Source organism: Periplaneta americana, chromosome 2 (assembly GCF_040183065.1).
Source record: "Periplaneta americana isolate PAMFEO1 chromosome 2, P.americana_PAMFEO1_priV1, whole genome shotgun sequence".
In the NCBI taxonomy this organism is placed as follows: Eukaryota; Metazoa; Arthropoda; class Insecta; order Blattodea; family Blattidae; genus Periplaneta; species Periplaneta americana.
Window position 1 is genome coordinate 978,541 of NC_091118.1, and position 21,684 is coordinate 1,000,224.

The window sequence follows — 21,684 nt, forward strand, 5'->3', positions numbered from 1 at the left end:
CATTTCCGGAAATAAATTAACTTGACATCTTACATATACGCACTATAGCCTACCCTTTTCACCTAATATTATTAATATCGTTATTAAATAAGACATTGCAACTAATTAAGGTACTGCATTATCTTTAATTTCCTTGAATTCATAATTAAGCATTTGCAAGAAGGCGTAACTTTTCCCTCTCTTTTAAAAAAATACGAACGTCACAATAATTGAGAAGTATAATTATTACGCGATTTTTTCTTGCAGTGGTGAAAACATTTCTATAGGCCTATTGATTAATCTATTGAGCATAGTAATAGTAAACGCTGTAGTATTCTTTTCTGAAGCCAAGATTTTCGCAAGAACTGAAGTGCGACACATGTAAAGATGAGGAAATGTCCCTCTTTCTTTTGGGAAAACTTATGAAGCCACTACTGGACAATATTGCCAAAGATATTTCCAGTAAATACGAAGTGATTAGGAAACTTAATCAGAAGCCCCTAAATGGAAAAGTGCTGAAAGTGCAATAAACTGGGCCATTTCTTAATTACATATAGAACACTGGAACTATCTACAAGGACCCTCGTGTTATAAATATTATGATTATTTCAGATTGTGATACAGTTATAAGCGTACATTCCTAAAATTTAAAAGTAACAATAAGGATGCCCTATGTTATAGGAAAGTTTTAAACGTGTACATTTTTAACATTTTTATGAATGATTTCCTAATCAAGATTTTCATTAACTATGTGCCAAACTTTTGAAGTGAAGAGTGCAGTAAGAAGGACATCTGATCAGTATTTTAATCATGTGCTGGTTACAGTACATTAGATGTCTTCTTGAATATACCTGATGAGGTATGTATATGAAGTTTGTATCGTCAGTAATCAAGTAGCCTACTTATGTATGTAATTTTTATTATCTGTACAGAAAAAATTTAGCTTACGTGATAGTATGAAGTAATCTCTCACGAAATAACAAGGAAGAGAAAGGTGCTTAAATTTAAATATTGAAAACAGGATGATAAGAAAATAATTTTTACTTCCTTTCAATTATTAATGAAACCTGGCCACTCACCATTCGCAGTTGATTTCTATGGTTACAGGTCTATTCTTCATATTCTGTAGCTTTCAAATAATTTCTAAAATAAATATTACGCCTACTTAGCTCTTGTAAAACGAAATTTTCACTTTCACTTTCAACGGAACACTCACTTATATTCAGTTCTTGTATCTTGCAGTAAATTATCCATTTGTGATCATCTTTCCAATATAACCTCCCATTGAAACGACCACTTAAAATCATGAGCTAGAATTTATTATTTTAAAAACATTTCCACGTACATACTGTTATAATTGTTATGAACCACAATACAAAAGACAACACTGTGAAATTGGATTAATTTACCATGATCAACATTAATACCGGTAGTATAAAATCACATATAGGCCTAGGCTATATTATTTCATTACTTTATGGTCTTAATTAGAAGAATTCATTTTGAAGAATTTACAAATATGCTGAAATAATTTATGACACCTCTTATAGAAATGTAAAAATATGTATGTACATTTTGAAACAATGGGTATAGCACCACTTGAAAATGTTGAGCACTTTAACAGTAACTTGTAAATTGTTCCATCACGTTGTCTATAGTGTTCATTTATTGTAGCACTTTTAGTATGAACGTTGTTCACATACATAAGAAGAAATGACGATGGAATGAGTCGAAGACATACAGTTTTCTTTAATTTTTAGCTAATGATGAAGTTGAATATATACTGTTACTTCATATCCTAACATAAGTAGAGTTGCCACCATAGATGTAACACCTCCGTAACACCTGAAATGAATATAAAATAAATTAATGTATTGGTAATGATACAAGAATAAAAATAAATTAGGCTAGACATAACCTCACAAAATTACAAACACATGCTAAAACAAAAAAACAAAAAAATCTTTACGTATCCGTATATAATAAAACTAGATATTCTAGATATAATTTGATTCACACGATAACCACCTCAGCCTATTTCGCAGCAGCCATTAGTTACCAGTTTGAGGTGCATTACCTAATCTCATACTAACCTTGTTAAGTTCTCTTACCTAATTCACTGATAATTACGTAACAATACACAGGTCTAAAATACAGACAAATACACATTAATTACCTAATAAGTACAGCATGAAAATAATTAATTACTTTTGTCGGTATTTTCTAAAAGAGAAAGGGAAAACAGTAACAACATTATCTTCAATGTTTACATCACGTCGTTCACATTTTCATTAGGCCTATATCAGTAATGCTTGGTAAGTGAAACAATGCATGAAATTATTTTACATTTCGGGTCACATCATTCGAGAGTCGGAAAATGCAATTCGCCACTTTTAACATAGCATTGCTTGTTATATGAGAGAACTTTGACATTTACCTTAACCTATAAATATACGACCTGTTGGTACAGAGTTCTTCACATAGCAAAACACAGACAATTTTCGAATATAACTTAGCTGAACAAACTTCAAATAACACTGTAATATGCTTGGCATATTTGTAATATTCGTACTCAATGAGTAATGCACAATTAATCGAACTATTTTCACGATGCACAATGCTTTGTAATGGTACTATTCATCATTTCATAGGGCAGAGAGGCGAACCTAGCGGCACAAATTGCCATGACTCACAGAGACCTACTCTCGATCGTGCTATGCGCCAGCTTGTGTAATCACGTAAGCAACGAATAGGACACACATACTGCAATGAATAAACACATAAATTCAATGAAATATTAGACTGTTTTACAAAATTTCTTTATTTAAATTTAATTAATATTAACGTAAAGCCAGAGTTTATTAAAATATAAACATTCTCTTTTTAAAATTACAATTTTACAACATAGGTTGCAATAAATGTGAGCATTATCCATATAAATTATTCCTTAATATGTAACTATTTAATATATATTACAATAGTAACTTGTTTTCGGCTTAATTAAATTATTGTAAATTGGTTAGGGTTATTTATTTTTTGTCATTACCGTAATTAATTTGCTTATTAACTGAAGTCATTTTGTCATTTTTAGCGTACAAGAATATTGCAATTTAACGTAAAAGTAACGTTTTACATACAGGTCATATTGTAAAATAAGTTTAATCAAATTCCAGGACACGGTGGAATTCCCTAAGCTTAGGCTTAATTATGATCATAGTCAACTTGAAAGCCTAAAAATTCATTTAAGTTTAATTATTGTTCGTAAATAGAAGACCGATTTATTGTTCATTATTCAATTTCCTCAGGTTTAGAAGAATTCATTGTTATCCATGACAATAATTCTGAAAGAAGATTGGAAAATAGCATTGCGGATGTTGAGTATAAGTCTTGGTCGAATAATGACACCAAAATTTTGATTGACCTCTATAAAGCATATCGAAATAAAGTTGGTTCCTTTGAACTGAGGAATATGAAGAAATTGTGGGAGAGAATAGCCCACGAAATGAATAAAAAATTCAATGTGACTGTCACACCTTCCAACTGTGAAAATAGATGGAGGGTTGTGGAGAGAAATTACAAGAAGTACATCGACAACAATAATAAAACTGGAAGAGGCAGGAAGCAATTTGAGTACGCCGACGAAATGGATGCCATTTTTCAAAAGAGAAGGAATGTGTATCCACAATTATTGTTGTCAAGCAACACAGTAGATCGCGATTTTGATGTTCATAGAACTCAAGTCGACAGTAATGCTACTACCACAGAAACTCAACCCCAGAATCAACCAGGTAGGCCTACCCCAAATGCATCGAACAACAGCAGCAGCAGCAATAATGGCAGCAGTAGTTCAAGTAGGCAAAATATTTCGGACTCAGCTAACGTGTCATCCAATAGAAAAGACAAACAAAAAAAATTCAGAAGTGATATATTGGAAGACATACGGAAAGACAGAGTGAAGTATTACCAGGAGAGACTGAAATTACAAAAAGAACAGTTTGAAAGGAAAATGGAATTAGAGGAGAAAAAGTTGAAAGAAAGAAGAAGAATGATTTGATTGAACAAAGAAATGAATTGTTAAAGCAAATTGCCGAGAATAATGTAGCCTTAGGTGTAAACATGCCTCCCGACATGTAGTGAAACTGGGAGGGGATATGTTGTATTATGGTACCATATAACTATCTAATTAATACTATTCTTGCTGTTAAATAATGCATTGGTAACCTCTTAAAATCAATATGATAATACAGACCTAATTAATACTGTTCTTACTGTTAAATAATATAGCCTAGTTAAAATTAAAATGATAATACAGACCTATCTAATACTATTCTTACTGTTATGTAATGTAGCCTATTTAAAATGATAATACGGGTAAAGATATTTCAGGAATCATCTGGCAGGATATATATTATACATGTTTGTATTTTTCTTTTCTTTTAGCTTATATTAAAGAACATGAAAAGCTACTTGATTCCTCCTAGCTACTCCTCCCCCTTCATCCCTTTCCTCATCTTCATCCTCCAGTTCTACTGCAGGAGGCGGCAATAACCTTTCATCATTTTCCGCGCCAGCTTCATATTGAAAATGATCATCTATCGCAATATTGTGTAAGACACAGCAAGCACGAATTAGATGTACAATGTCCCTGATATTTTTCAGTTTTACATGTTAGAGCTGCCTGAATTTCTGTTTCAGTAGTCCGAAACAGTGCTCAATTAGGTAGCGATTTTTTGAAAGTCTTGTGTTAAATTCCCTTTCGGCTCTTCGTAAATTCCCACGGTCACGAAATGGAGTCAACAGATTTTCTAAACAAGGGTAACCGCTATCCCCGAGCAAATAAAAATGATGACACTTCTGTGGCAAGCTCTCACTGAGTGGTGACCTCCGGAACACTCTGCTGTCATGTACAGATCCAGGGAAACCAACAAATACATCTCTAATTTTCATTTTGTGGTCACATACTGCCTGCAACTGAGGGGGGAAAAAAAAACAAATGAATTTATATGGAAGTTGTAGCATAATCTATGTATTGCCTATTCGATAAAGCTTAATAACAAATAGAAGCATTGTACCTGCACAGAATAGAAGTGTTTTCTATTCAAATACGAATCGGGATCGTTTTTTGGCCTGTCGATACGAATATGGGTGCCATCTATAATTCCAATTACACCAGGGAAGTGGTTGTGTCTGAAATACTGTTCTATTTCAACAATTTCATCTGCTGTTGGCCACATTATTATTTGTTCAGATAAATTGCTTACAAAGTACATCATTCGTCTTACTACACGAAATAATGTGCTGATAGTGACATTGAACCTGTCAGCGACATCACGAAAAGACGATATTTGATGGCCAACAAACCACAAAAAAATTAAGACAATCTGTAATGGGCCTAGCTTGCCGTTGCCTCACGCTTGGTGGTAAAAATATTCACTACGGGAAAATTTTTCGGCCATTCCTTCAGCAACCTGTCTGCTAACTCTGAAATGTTCCATAAATTCTTGTGCATTGTACCTCGGTACAGTTTCTTCGAAATAGTTCTCATTTTTCGGTCGTTCTCTATACTGAAGTAAATGATAATCTAACTCTTCGTCAGATGATTCGCTGAAATCACTAAGACTAACACTAGATTCAGTAGAAGACCCACTTTCTGCCATTCTTTAATTAATTACAGTAATTAGGATCCACTAATTAATAATTTATAGGTTAACATATGTTTTGTGTTATATGTCGATAACAAATCGACTGCAACTAATGTCGATACAAACTATCGATTCAGCGTTCAGCGTTCCAACCGTTGCTTACGAGATTATACAAGCTGGCGCATAGAGCTTGAAAAACTAGTCTGAAGTGGTTCCCTCGTAATGCCAATTCCGCCGCTCGGAGCGCTGTTCTGCCCTATATATTCATAGCAGAACACTTAAAAGACATTGACATTTGGGGCATTTAAAGGACTCACCATTGCTTATTAAATGCTTCGTACAATATTTTATGGACAATAGACGTAATTTGCAAACTTCTACTCCTCTATTATATTACAATAAAAGGCTGTCATTTTTTATATTAAAACATATTACATATAAACTGAGGGACTGTCTGCTCTGTACTTCAGTTCATACACCAAACATTTCCGGAAATAAATTAACTAGACATCTTACATATACGCACTATAGCCTACCCTTTTCACCTAATATTATTAATATTGTTATTAAATAAGATATTGCAACTAATTAAGGTACTGCATTATCTTTAATTTCCTTGAATTCATAATTAAGCATTTGCAAGAAGGCGTAACTTTTCTCTCTCTTTTAAAAAAAGTACGAACGGCACAATAATTGAGAAGTATAATTATTACGCGATTTTTTCTTCCAGTGGTGTAAACATTTCTATAGGCCTACTGATTAATCTATTGAGCACAGTAATAGTAAACGCTGTAGTATTCTTTTCTGAAGCCAAGATTTTCGCAAGAACTGAAGTGCGACACATGTAAATATGAGGAAATGTCCCTCTTTCTTTTGGGAAAACTTGTGAAGCCACTGACTATCTACTATCGTGTTATAAATATTATGATTATTTCAGATTGTGATACAGTTATAAGCGTACATTCCTAAAACTTAAAAGTAACAATGAGGATGCCCTATGTTATAGGAAAGTTTTAAACGTGTACATTTAACTTTTTTATGAATGATTTCCTGATCAAGATTTTCATTAACTATGTGCCAAACTTTTGAAGTGAAGAGTGCAATAAGAAACTGTTGGACATCTGATCAGTATTTTAATCATGTGCTGGTTACAGTACATTAGATGTCTTCTTGAATATACCTGGTGAGGTATGTATATGAAGTTTGTATCGTCAATATTCAAGTAGCCTACTTATGTATGTAATTTTCATTATCTGTACAGAAAAAATTTAGCTTATGTGATAGTATGAAGTAATCTCTCACGAAATAACAAGGAAGAGAAAGGTGCTTAAATTTAAATATTGAAAACAGGATGATAAGAAGAAAATAATTTTTACTTCCTTCCAATTATTAATGAAACCTGTCCACTCACCATTCGCAGTTGATTTCTATGGTTACAGGTCTATTCTTCATATTCTGTAGCTTTCAAATAATTTCTAAAATACGCCTACTTAGCTCTTGTAAAACGAAATTTTCACTTTCACTTTCAACGGAACACTCACTTATATTTAGTTCTTGTATCTTGCAGTAAATTATCCATTTGTGATCATCTTTCCAATATAACCCCCATTGAAACGACCACTTAAAATCATGAGCTAGAATTTATTATTTTAAAAACATTTCCACGTACATACTGTTATAATTGTTATGAACCACAATACAAAAGACAACACTGTGAAATTGGATTAATTTACCAAGATCAACGTCAATACCGGTAGAATAAAATCACATATAACTTAGGCCTAGGCTAGGCCTATATTATTTCATTACTTTATGGTATTAATTAGAAGAATTTACAAATATGCTGAAATAATTTATGACACCTATTATAGAAATATAAAAATATGTATGTACATTTTGAAACAATGGGTACAGCACCACTTGAAAATGTTGAGCACTTTAACAGTAACTTCTAAATTGTTCCATCACGTTGTCTATAGTGTTCATTTAATGTAGCACTTTTAGAATGAACGTGGTTCACATACATAAGAAGAAATGACGATGGAATGAGTCGAAGACATACAGTTTTCTTTAATTTTTAGCAAATGATGAAGTTGAATATATACTGTTACTTCATATCCTAACATAAGTAGAGTTGCCACCATAGATGTAACACCTCCGTAACACCTGAAATGAATATAAAATAAATTAATGTATTGGTAATGATACAAGAATAAAAATAAATTAGGCTAGACATAACCTCACAAAATTACAAACACATGCTAAAACAAACAAAAAAAAAAACTTTACGCATCCGTATATAACAAAACTAGATATTCTAGATATAATTTGATTCACACGATAACCACCTCAGCCTATTTCGCAGCAGCCATTATTAGTTACCAGTTTGAGGTGCATTACCTAATCTCATACTAACCTTGTTAAGTTCTCTAACCTAATTCACTGATAATTACGTAACAATACACAGGTCTAAAATACAGACAAATACACATTAATTACCTAATAAGTACAGCATGAAGATAATTCATTACTTTTGTCGGTATTTTCTAAAAGAGAAAGGGAAAACAGTAACATTATCTCAAATGTTTGCATCACGTCGTTCACATTTTCATTAGGCCTATATCAGTAATGCTTGGTAAGTGAAACAATGCATGAAATTATTTTACATTTCGGGTCACATCATTCGAGAGTCGGAAAATGCAATTCGCCACTTTTAACATAGCATTGCTTGTTATATGAGAGAACTTTGACATTTACCTTAACCTATAAAGATACGACCTGTTGGTACAGAGTTCTTCACATAGCAAAACACAGACAATTTTCGAATATAACTTAGCTGAACAAACTTCAAATAACACTGTAATATGCTTGGCATATTTGTAATATTCGTACTCAATTAGTAATGCACAATTAATCGAACTATTTTTAACGATGCACAATGCTTTGTAATGGTACTATTCACCATTTCATAGGGCAGAGAGGCGAACCTAGCGGCAGAAATTGTCATGACTCACAGAGACCTACTCTCGATCGTGCTATGCGCCAGCTTGTATAATCTCGTAAGCAACGGTTCCAACAGAAATCTCTGACCATTCAGATCGGGATTACACAAGCTGGCGCATAGCACGATCGAGAGTAGGTCTCTGTGAGTCATGACAATTTCTGCCGCTAGGTTCGCCTCTCTGCCCTATGAAATGATGAATAGTACAATTACAAAGCATTGTGCGTCGTGAAAATAGTTCGATTAATTGTGCATTACTGATTGAGTACGAATATTATAAATATGCCAAGCATATTACAGTGTTATTTGAAGTTTGTTCAGCTAAGTTATATTTGAAAATTGTCTGTATTTTGCTATGTGAAGAACTCGGTACCAACAGGTCGTATCTTTATAGGTTAAGGTAAATGTCAAAGTTCTCTCATATAACAAGCAATGCTATGTTAAAAGTGGCGAATTGCATTTTCCGACTCTCGAATGATGTGACCCGAAATGTAAAATAATTTCATGCATTGTTTCACTTACCAAGCATTACTGATATAGGCCTAATGAAAATGTGAACGACGTGATGTAAACATTGAAGATAATGTTGTTACTGTTTTCCCTTTCTCTTTTAGAAAATACCGACAAAAGTAATGAATTATCTTCATGCTGTACTTATTAGGTAATTAATGTGTATTTGTCTGTATTTTAGACCTGTGTATTGTTACGTAATTTTCAGTGAATTAGGTTAGAGAACTTAACAAGGTTAGTATGAGATTGGGTAATGCACCTCAAATTGTAACTAATAATGGCTGCTGCCGAAATAGGCTGAGGTGGTTATCGTGTGAAACAAATTATATCTGGAATATCTAGTTTTATTATATACGGATACGTAAAGTTTTTTTTGTTTTTGTTTTACCATGTGTTTGTAATTTTGTGAGGTCATGTCTAGCCTAATTTCTTTTTATTCTTGTATCATTATCAATACATCAATTTATTTTATAATATTCATTTCAGGTGTTACATCTATGGTGGCAACTCTACTTATGTTATGATATGAAGTAACAATATATAGGCTATTCAACTTCATCATTTGCTAAAAATTAAAGAAAACTGTATGTGTTCGACTCATTCCACCGTCATTTCTTCTTATGTATGTGAACCACGTTCGTTCTAAAAGTGCTACAATAAATGAACACTATAGACAACGTGATGGAACAATTTACAAGTTACTGTTAAAATGCTCAACATTTTCAAGTGGTGCTATACCCATTGTTTCAAAATGTACATACATATTTTTACATTTCTATAAGAGGTGTCATAAATTATTTCAGCATATTTGTAAACTCTTCAAAATTAATTCTTCTAATTAATACCATAAAGTAATGAAATAATATAGCCTAGGCCTATATGTGATTTTATACTACCGGTATTGATGTTGATCTTGGTAAATTAATCCAATTTCACAGTGTTGTCTTTTGTATTGTGGTTCATAACAATTATAACAGTATGTACGTGGAAATGTTTTTAAAATAATAAATTCTAGCTCATGATTTTAAGTGGTCGTTTCAATGGGAGGTTATATTGGAAAGATGATCACAAATGGATAATTTACTGCAAGATACAAGAACTGAATATAAGTGAGTGTTCCGTTGAAAGTGAAAGTGAAAATTTCGTTTTACAAGAGCTAAGTAGGCGTACACGCACTAAAATACTACAGCGTTTACTATTACTATGCTCAATAGATTAATCAGTAGGCCTATAGAAATGTTTTCACCACTGCAAGAAAAAATCGCGCAATAATTATACTTCTCAGTTATTGTGACGTCCGTATTTTTTTTTTAAAGAGAGGGAAAAGTTAGGCCTTCTTGCAAATGCGTAATTATGAATTCAAGGAAATTAAAGATAATGCAGTACCTTAATTAGTTGCAATATCTTATTTAATAACAATATTAATAATATTAGGTGAAAAGGGTGGGCTATAGTGCGTATATGTAAGATGTCAAGTTAATTTATTTCCGGAAATGTTTGGTGTATGAACTGAAGTACAGAGCAGACAGTCCCTCAGTTTATATGTAATATGTTTTAATATCAAGAATGACAGCCTTTTATTGTAATATAATTGAGGAGTAGAAGTTTGGAAATTACGTCTATTGTCCATAAAATATTGTACGCAGCATTTAATAAGCAATGGTGAGTCCTTTAAATGTCCCAAATGTCAATGTCTTTTAAGTGTTCTGCTATGAATATATAGGGCAGAACAGCGCTCCGAGCGGCGGAATTGGCATTACAAGGGAACCACTTCAGACTCGTTTTTCAAGCTCTATGCGCCAGCTTGTATAATCTCGTAAGCAACGATTCAGATACTGTTCATATATCGCACATGCGCGGTACAACAAATCTGCAAACAGTCACTGTTTCTTTGCTGGAACAAACCTAATATTGTAGCAGCTAGTGATGGGCGAAGTTGTTCTTTTCCCGGAACAGTTCCGACGGTTCCGGTTCCGAAAAAATACTATGTTCCAAATAACAGTTCCGAAATAACAGTCACCAGTGGTGATGAGTCGGAGTCGTTCAAACGAACGGTACAGTACCCTCCCTCTTCACCATAGACAAATAACACCATGCAGCTCACACTGGAGCACTCATAGGCATGACATAGTACACATTCTTATCTATAGATGGCACTGCAATGCACATTCGAATCGATTTTGGAAAATTACTGTGCATGGGGACCAAGAGGAGTAGAATAGAAGAGAGGGGCTCAAGAGGCGGATTAAGTGTAATCTGTCAAGAAGCTTCTTTTTACCAGCAGTGGAGCGCCACATGCACAAAAATGGCGGTATTTTCAAACGACTTCCTGCACCGGAAATAGCGGGAATTTCAAAATACTTCTTTGCACATCCCCGTTACATTCATATTAACATGAATGTTTGAAATGTAACCATCCCTATTATAATTCCTTTTTTTTTTTTTTTTTTTTTTGTTTTTGTTTTAAGATCTTTAGCCAGAAACCTTTTTTTGTAAATTACAATACCATAAATGTTTTCAGAACGGGATATCTCATGAAGTAGAGTAGTAGAGGTAGGAAATGGACTGTGAAATTGGAAATGATTTTGACATGACCAAGCAAATCTGTTATGTTGGAATGTATCTGATTTATTTATTAACAATATTTCATTTTGTACATAAACACAAAGATCTTTATTGAAATTAACTGTTTGATGTTTTACTGTAATAGAGAAAAGATCGTGAGCTCACGATAGGTACTATTATATAATATTAACAACATAGTAGTAAATGTTACACAAAGAAAAAAATCATACCTAAACATTCTTAACACTCTACATATTTATTAATGAAGTAATCTCTGCTCTTTGAAGTCAGCTAACCGCTTAATTTTCTGATATTTTCAGATATACTACCATTAGTTATTGTGTTGTAAGGAAAATAATTTCAAATCACCCTTAGTAGAAATTGGAGTCTACAATGCTGTGTTCTTATTGTCTCCAAATAAGTAGCTATAATGTGTAAAGTCTTCTGGTTACATTGAAGGCAATCATGCACAAATATTTTTTTTAAGATTAACACTTAATGACATTATGTCAGTTTGTTCATGAACTTCTACATTACATTTTGGACTATATGTGGGGAATATTGGAAAATATTGTATTCACTAGTGTAACTTTGTGTTCAAACATTACGAACATTAGTGTTGTAGTTAGTTAATTTAAGTTCCATTTCTCTGAGAAACACAAATATAACAAATTGAAGAAATAAAATCATACACAGTACGTGATAAACATAAAATTAAGACAATAAAAATTAATATTTAATGACATTATGCCAGTTTGTCTGTAAACTTCAACATGAAATTTTAAGCTGCCTGTGGGGAATATTAGAGAGTAGAGTAAGAGAGTTAATGGGATTATTGCCAAAAACTCAGCATTTGTTGATTTCAGTTAAGTTGTACAGGTTTAAGAAGTCCAACGTATATGTAGCACCTACTACTGTATTTATTTCCTCAATGGCATAATTTGTCATTTAATATGAAAATATTCTAAATGCTAGTGCAGAATACAATAACTTTATGTTCCAACATTGCGATTATGGTAAATAGAGTCTACAGTACATTTCACAGGCTTTGTTGAAATATGCCAACAACATCGGTCCTGTGTTTGATATTATGATGTTATTTCAAGAAAAAAAAATTATTATTGCCTTGAGTTACTTCGTATTGTAGTTAATTTAGGTTCCTTTTGTTTGAGAAAAATACCAAATCATAACAAGAAACATAATGTAACAAAAATACAAGAACAATACAAAATAGCAATAAATAGCAACTAAAATTAAACATGCAAAATCTTAAATCAAAAATACACAAAGAAAACATACTCATTTGGCCACAATACCACAGTATCAGTAAATGTGCACATCACTTTTCTGCATCCAGTTTCACAAACACATTAGGTGCAAAACTTCTCACATCTGCAGTTCTCGTTGACATGAAGAAGAGGAGTGTCAGCGAAGATAAAGTTGTATATGAAAAGTAATGTTAATATTATTTTACATATACAATCCTGCAGACAATCCTCTGGTTCATGATTTGTACAGGAATGTCCCTGGTTAACAGAATTCAAATGTAAAGCCCTTAATATCTACTTACACAGTACAAGTGAAACAGAATTGTTAGAAAATTATTGAGTATTCCTTGTAAAGCCACTCTTCTACGAAAGTTTGCCTTATATACAAATGATGTTGGGTTTTGTGAGAAAATACTGGATAAGCTAAAATATGCTTGTGACAAAATGAGTGACATAGATGAGCTGTGCTGTCTCATATGCGATGAAATACCACTAAAATCAGCTTGGCTTGTAACAATAATGATGATTTTGTTGATGGGTTTCAAAGATTTGAAAAACACTTGTCAGGTAATCCTGCAAATCAGATGCTTGTGTCTATGGTGAGTGGTCTATGTCTTTATTACAAGCAGGTAATGAATTACTTCTTAGCAAATTCTGCTACTCCTGGTATATGTTCAATAGTGCAACACGGACATTAAGCCATTTAGTTGCTGCAGACATTTATTGCTTGTCAACACTGCTTTTAAAGATATTTCATCCCACATAAGGCAACCTACTTTGTCAGTGTGAGTCATCTTACTACAGGCATTCCTTAGTATGTCGAATAATTTGTCACTAAAACCAACATCAGTGATATACTTTCGCAAAACTCTAAGCAATGTAGCCTTAGAAGGGAAATTTAATAACTTCCTAATCATTCTATAGGCACTTGGGCTCTGTAAATAAATATTAAGAGCCTTTGCTTTCAATTCCGGTGACCACCGAACTCTCTGTACATACCTTGCATTTGAGGAGAGACAATTTTTTACCAATTCATATAATGGCCCGGGAACCTTCTTCCTTAAAGTTGCAAGGGCAATGTCAATCTTCAGATCTCTCTGTGTGGTCTTGAGGACTCTTCCTCTCAGATGATGCAGTTGTACTCGAAGACTGCAAATTTTCCTCCTCTTCAGTGTTACTATCGGTGTGGCCGTGGTTTGCATTCTTGGGGGCTCCCCCGCCTCTTCTCACTGCCTCTCCTCTCTTGGGGGGTCACCAGCCTCTCTGGCGGGGGTCCTCTGTTTCTTCCCGTACAAAATAAAACAACCAAAAGGTTACAATTATGAACTGACAGCAAGAGTAAGTAGTCCTGTACCACCAAGGATAGAGGTTACAATTGAAGCGTTGGGCCGAATAATGGTTTATGTTACAATTTTTGCCATTATACTTTATCTTAGAATGTTATCAAGTTATTTCGTTTCAGGAACAGATTTTCGGAAATTCTTTCAAGATGTGCTCACAGCTTGCTTTTGATGTCAGAAAGGAACTGTTTAAAATGTGTTACTCTCTTATAGTCAACATTTAAAAACTGTGTTTGTCATTGTGTTCATTATTATTCTGTTCATAATATTACAAACTTCTCCGATGTGTAATATGACTTTCAGTAACATACAATCTATACTTTGCTTAGTGTACAAAACATATTGATGGAATAACGGTGTATGTTGCCCGTCCAATAGTAAATTATTTATGAGTGGAATGACGATGTAACATTTTCGTTCCTCCTGCCCAGTTAGCAGATTGCAATACAGACCATTATTCGCCCCAAAGCTTTAATTATGGGATCTACTTAGCCTGATACTTTACTATTTGTGTGAATGGCTTTTCTTTATGTATTCATTCACAATTTGCAATTACGACAGAATTTATAGGTATAGATATGAAGCACTGAAATTGCATAATATAAAAGGCTTGCAGTTACTTAAGTAAGTTACCTTGACCATTGGAGATAGCTTCAACTTTGCAAGGTATGGCTCCCGAAAGCTGTTGTGCAGTTTGTTGGGCTCTTTAACCATCATATCTTATATGCCCAATGCTTCTAGGCATGCCTTGCATCTGAAAAAAATTGAAATAAAGTGTAAAATAAATATAAATTATGAGCACAGGAAAACCATTTCATGGCACTTAATAAAATCACTTTGAGAACCAAGAAAAATTAAAATAAACTCCTCCAGTCAGCTTCACGTTAAAATACTAATTATCTCATCATTTCTATTGTAGGCCTAATTTTGGTCCACGAAAAAATTCGTATTTAAAGACAACATTTGTAAAAATACAATGTAGGCGAAACAAAAAATAAAATAAAATATAGGTGTATAAAATATGTCATAAATTGGTTAACGTATAAGCTACATCATCATAGCTCACAGCAGCTGTTCCCTTTCAATTTATAGGCTATTAGAGTGATTTTATAAAGTGCCACGAAGTCACGTTCCTGTGCTTACGGTAATTTCATACACATATACAGTATAGCCTATATAACATTTAATTATATCATAAATAGACTTTTATTATTATTATTATTATTGCAATTTATTATTATACATATTACTATTATTTTTATAATAAATGTTATAAATATGTAAAGGTCTCAAGTAATAATACCACGCGGGGAATATTCAAGGAAAGGGTCTATTCCTCTATTTTTTTCTATTGGAATATTGAAACTCCGGTACCAAGCTGCACACGACACGACGTGGTTTGCTGCAATTTTATTGGTTATATTCAGTGTTTGAAATAACTTTTTTTCTCCCGTGTGTGGTGCGCAAAACAGCAAAGTTTCTCCTGCACTGTATAAAAAGCTTCGAAAATAAAAACAAAAAAATGCATCTTCTATATATATATATATATATATATATATATATATATATATATATATATATATATATTCTATCAATAGAAATAATAATAAAAGTCTGTTAATATGTAACTAGATGTTACAAATTCTGTATATGTGTGTATGAATTAATATATGCTAACCTAACCTATATAATTTAAAATTATGCACGTGGCTAGCAAAATTTACAAGTATATCAAATTAGTTATAAGTGATAACATTGCTATATATTGTAAATGAAAACTCACCTCTCACTATCCCAGGTATTTTGAAGAAACATTTCGAGTGGTGACTACTCTTCTTACTTCCGCAGTACGGATATTCGCATTTAATTCGTCCGGCCATCCTTCCCTCGCCTAGGCAAGAAAATTCAATATGTCTTCTTCTTCAGTTCTTGAAATACGGCAAGAAATTGTTCCAGGACTAACAACTTAAACCAAGAGCACGCAAGTTCATTCTCCATTTCCAGGAGTCTAAAATCAGTGACGGAATGTTGGTAAGAGGCGATGTTAGCGCTCATCGTGGCAGTGTCATAGAATTAACAGCGATTAACAGGGAATAGATACGATTGACCCCCTCTCTTCTATTTCTACTCCTCTTGGGACAGTGTTAACGACAGGGTTAGTGGACCCTGCAAAGCGTCTTATGCAAGATATTTCAAGTTCCGTTATAATTAGGAATACTGCGCAAGTACTTATATAAAAAGGCTTAAAAATTATTGGTGCAAGCGTAAATAAATTACTCTTTTACCAAAAATAAATAATGCAATAACGACATAAGTACTTACGCGGTGAAATCGTTCCTAGAAAATATCGTGTTTGAGTTTGAAGGTGTGGATGTTGTAGAAGATTAATGTTATGACGAAATTAATAAAAATACTGAAATTGTCTTAATGGGTTTTTATTGCTGATTATGTTGAAGTAGTATTTTCAAGAAGTTACCTGACTATACAAAATGCAAATATGTTCTAATTAGAGATTGTGATGTGGAATTGTAGATACGGTACCTATAAATATCGTAAGTTAATTTTAGTTTATGCCCTCAATAGGGGTGGTTTAAAGTAGTCCATATATTTTGTAATAGATCTACTTGTTGATATATGTCTGCAAAAGATTTTGGCTCACCAAGATCTTCACAATGTTAATTAGTGAAGAATATATATAGATTCAGGTTGTCACAAGTACCGGTATATATTGAAAAAACATTTCAATAGGTAGAGAAAATATTAATATTACTGTATTTTGTGATGTAAATGTCCCATAGGCATATATTTCTGAACAATTATTATAATTTGAAAAATGATGAGAAAGGAGGGAAAAAACGTTAAGTTCAATCATTCAAATAACATAAAATAATGTAAATATACAGTAATTACTTTCTAACAGTTCTATACTGTAATTGAATTTAATTTAGGTTTCACTCTTTCCAATTGTTCCTCTTTTACAATTAGACAAGATAGTTTTCAATTTCAGCCTGGTCCACCTACATTGGCGCCTATGACAGTTTGTAAGTATTTGTAAGTATGGAGAGGGACTTTGTTAGTAATTCATTTTGTCTCTGATGCTTTTTAAAATGGGGAAAAGACGTGACAATAACTTGAAGAAACAGAGTTTTTTGCGAAAAGTTCTCGAATTGAAAGGTCAACTATTTCTTTATATTCGTAACTTTCTTGCATATGGTTGTAGGATATTCGTTGTCTAAAATTTCTTGGACGTCGGACAAACACTCCCTCTTCATCACTATTTGAGTCAGAATTATCCATTTCAAATGTTTTCGTGGTTTTATCTTCAAAATCTAACCCTACATTGGCATTTACTTTTTACAAATTATTAAACTATTACTTAGGGAAAGTTTCAGTACACGGATACCTCACTGACAATAATTATCTTAAAATACTAAAAAGAGAGATTTGTCTGTGTTTGTCGTATGCGCATCATGCTTACGAAAAGACACTTTTCAGTGCCAATAATTTATTTTGTGTGCACAAGGTTGGAACTTTGTTTTTTCTGGGCGTGAATTTGTCCAAAACATATGTTTATACGCGAACCAAGTTGACTTGTACACTTCATCACTTCCCATTCCAGATCTTTTTGTGGACTTCTGTCTTTCCTTGCGGAATGATGTCAGTAGGGATTCAATTTTCAATTTTCTTTTTGACTTCTGCTCCCTACAATAAACAAAAAACATGTATCCACTGAAAATAAATAAACAAAAATAATTTTCAAATTTTGCACATGTTTGACTCGCAGCTGAACATCTTTCCAATAGGTTCCCAAACATCATGTTTTCTTACTTTATTGTGGCAAGTAGGATACTTGGGATTCCATGAAGTTTCCTGCTCCCTATATGCATTAATAAGATTTACTATAACAGCGTCTTCCGTCCACTCCAGTTTCGACATCCTGTTAGTGAAATTGAACTAAGCACTGCGTTCTGCTACGAACTACAAGCTAGTGGCAAATCCCGTCCACAACGAATACCAACTTCCTTTGATGTACCGACAAGCGACGGATCACTTCCGAAGGCAAACCAAACGATTGGTTTGCCTTTGCTGCGACGTACACACGTACCGATTTCAATCAACGAATGCAATCGTTTGTCGTTCGTTCGTTGTTCGTTCGCTAAGTGTGTACGCACCTTTAGACGAAGACCATGGTCAAAGGAAGAAAAATAAACAAGGTAAACTTGCGAATTTTAAATGAAGCAGTAAAACAAGTGGACGGCTTCAAATACTTGGGGTGTACTATAAGCAGTAACAGGAGCTGCTGCCAGGAAGTCAAAAGGAGCATAGCAATGGCCAAGGAAGTTTTTAATAGGAAAAGGAGCATCTTCTGCAAACCTATGGAAAAAAGAACTAAGGAAGAGACCAGTGAAATGCTCTGTATGGAATGTAGCATTGTATGGGGCAGAAACATGGACATTAAGATGAAGCGAAGAGAAGCATTTGAAATATGGATATGGAGAAGGATGGAGTGTGTGAAGTGGACAGACAGAATAAGAAATGAAGCTGTGTTGGAAAGAGTGGGTGAAGAAAGAATTATGCTGAAACTGACCAGGAAGAGGAAAAGGAATTGGTTGGGTCACTGGCTGAGAAGAAACTGCCTACTGAAGGGTGCACTGGAAGGAATGGTGAATGGGAGAAGAGTTCGTGGCAGAAGAAGATATCAGATTAAAGATGACATTAAGATACATGGATCATATGCGGAGACTAAGAGAAAGGCAGAAAATAGAAAAGATTGGAGAAAGCTAGGTTTGGAGTGAAAGACCTGTCCTTGGGCAGAACACTGAATGAAAGAATGAATCAAAGTTTACTGCCAACTAGTGGCCGAGTTTACGAGGGAATGCATTGCATGTATCTGTGGAATGTGTAGAAGGGAAAATAGAATGGAAGGGAAAATAGAAATTCCAGTGAAATATTGCTTTTGTGAAACTAACACAACAATTTCACAGCAACACAAATATAATTATTTTGACAAGTACAAGAATATTATCTCATAAAATGTCATCTAGAAGAAGTGCAATTGGGAGGGGAATCAGGCTAGAAAAGAATCCAACCAACTAGGACATTGGAAGAAACACATTTACAGTAGAACCTCTATTATCCGTGGTAATGAAGGGGGTGGACTGAACAGTTAATCGAAAAAATCGGATAATCCGTACCATAAAATATTTTCATAAATTAAGCATATAATACTTGGTTTCCTAATTTGAAATTCCTACCATACTGCAACTATTGGTGTCTTCATACTACACACTATACACTGTTATGCTGGTTATAACTAATGAAAACAGTGAAATACAATAATACGTATTACTTTGTTTTATTCTATTAAATTGCGCATATTTCTAATGCCAATCTTGTATTCTGATGTGCTATGAACCACAGTTTTTCCTTTCCCAAACAGCTCAACACGTTTTCTTTGGACATTTTGCACAGAATGACTAAATGACACATAGGTTTGCAGTTGTGTGAAAGTTCTTGGGGTCATTTTTTTCAAAGCTGATAGTGACTATTTTACAAGTTGTGAAAAAACCTCCTCCCAAAAGCATTTCTACTGCCGGTACTGGTAGCATTCCTACTACATACTGTGTAACAGTAAATGTTGGTAATAACCTTCCGTAGAAAAAATGCGTATTAACATATTGTACAGTACTTAGTATTTTTCCGCAGCAAAAAAAAAAAAATAAATAAATAAGCGAGAGAGAGAGAGAGATAGTCGGATAATCCACCAATCAGTTAATAGTGTGACGGATAATCGAGGTTCTACTGTATCTACATATAGATGCATCACATCTTACCTGGATACAGTATTATGCTGTGAAGCAGCTCCCAAAGTCCGTCGGCCAAGTAAGCTAAGTGCAAAGCACAGAGATACCAACACGGAGTCTCTGCCCTTATCCACTGGCTGCAACATTTGCAATAAATGCGAAATTTTAATAGCAATAGCAATGATGTATAAAACTTTAATACTGTTTTTCAGAACTAGGTACAAATTCCTAATAATATACAATTTGTAATGTTCACAGGAAATTCTTGCCGACAGTTATCTATGCAATGTCTGACATAAAGCAATTTACACAAACTTGTCTGTACACATGCAATGACATATTTGTAGAAACCACATCTTTTTTCTGCTATGATCCAAAAATGAACCGGGTATGTGTAAACTAGCAATGCAATGTAGCCACTGAAACTAGGCTACTAGCCAGACTATCCAATAAACAGCTAAGTTCGACTGCAGAGCCATCTGGAAGTAAATGCTTTCACACATGGAATGTATTTCTCAACAACGATCTCTGCAATAGAGTTAATTTGCACCAAAGACATATGAAAACCAGTTTGTACAAACTGTATGTGTGTGTGTGAACCGTTGCTTACGAGATTATACAAGCTGGCGCATAGAGCTTGAAAAACGAGTCTGAAGTGGTTCCCTTGTAATGCCAATTCCGCCGCTCGGAGCGCTGTTCTGCCCTATATATTCATAGCAGAACACTTAAAAGACATTGACATTTGCGACATTTAAAGGACTCATCATTGCTTATTAAATGCTTCGTACAATATTTTATGGACAATAACCGTAATTTGCAAACTTCTACTCCTCAATTATATTACAATAAAAGGCTGTCATTCTTGATATTAAAACATATTACATATAAACTGAGGGACTGTCTGCTCTGTACTTCAGTTCATACACCAAACATTTCCGGAAATAAATTAACTTGACATCTTACATATACGCACTATAGCCTACCCTTTTCACCTAATATTATTAATATTGTTATTAAATAAGATATTGCAACTAATTAAGGTACTGCATTATCTTTAATTTCCTTGAATTCATAATTACGCATTTGCAAGAAGGCCTAACTTTTCCCTCTCTTTTTAAAAAAAATACGGACGTCACAATAACTGAGAAGTATAATTATTGCGCGATTTTTTCTTGCAGTGGTGAAAACACTTCTATAGGCCTACTGATTAATCTATTGAGCATAGTAATAGTAAACGCTGTAGTATTTTAGTGCGTGTACGCCTACTTAGCTCTTGTAAAACGAAATTTTCACTTTCACTTTCAACGGAACACTCACTTATATTCAGTTCTTGTATCTTGCAGTAAATTATCCATTTGTGATCATCTTTCCAATATAACCTCCCATTGAAACGACCACTTAAAATCATGAGCTAGAATTTATTATTTTAAAAACATTTCCACGTACATACTGTGATTATTGTTATGAGCCACAATACAAAAGACAACACTGTGAAATTGGATTAATTTACCAAGATCAACATCAATACCGGTAGTATAAAATCACATATAGGCCTAGGCTACATTATTTTATTAC

General features: G+C 33.7%; 1 protein-coding gene and 1 long non-coding RNA gene across 2 annotated transcripts in view; both read right to left on the reverse strand.

The window, feature by feature from the left end:
- The window catches only part of LOC138711727 (pecanex-like protein 1), a 165,111-nt gene that overhangs the window by 78,125 nt on the left and 65,302 nt on the right, over nt 1-21,684 (reverse strand). The window contains exon 9 of the mRNA XM_069842889.1: nt 20,140-20,246. Coding sequence (XP_069698990.1) covers nt 20,140-20,246 — 107 coding nt within the window. The remainder of the gene's footprint in view (nt 1-20,139; nt 20,247-21,684) is intronic.
- Nucleotides 12,186-16,440, reverse strand: LOC138711710 (uncharacterized). Its single transcript, XR_011335430.1, has 3 exons — nt 16,089-16,440; nt 14,939-15,059; nt 12,186-14,248 (listed from the first exon to the last, which is right to left on the reverse strand). It is a non-coding gene; the product is annotated as an uncharacterized lncRNA (long non-coding RNA).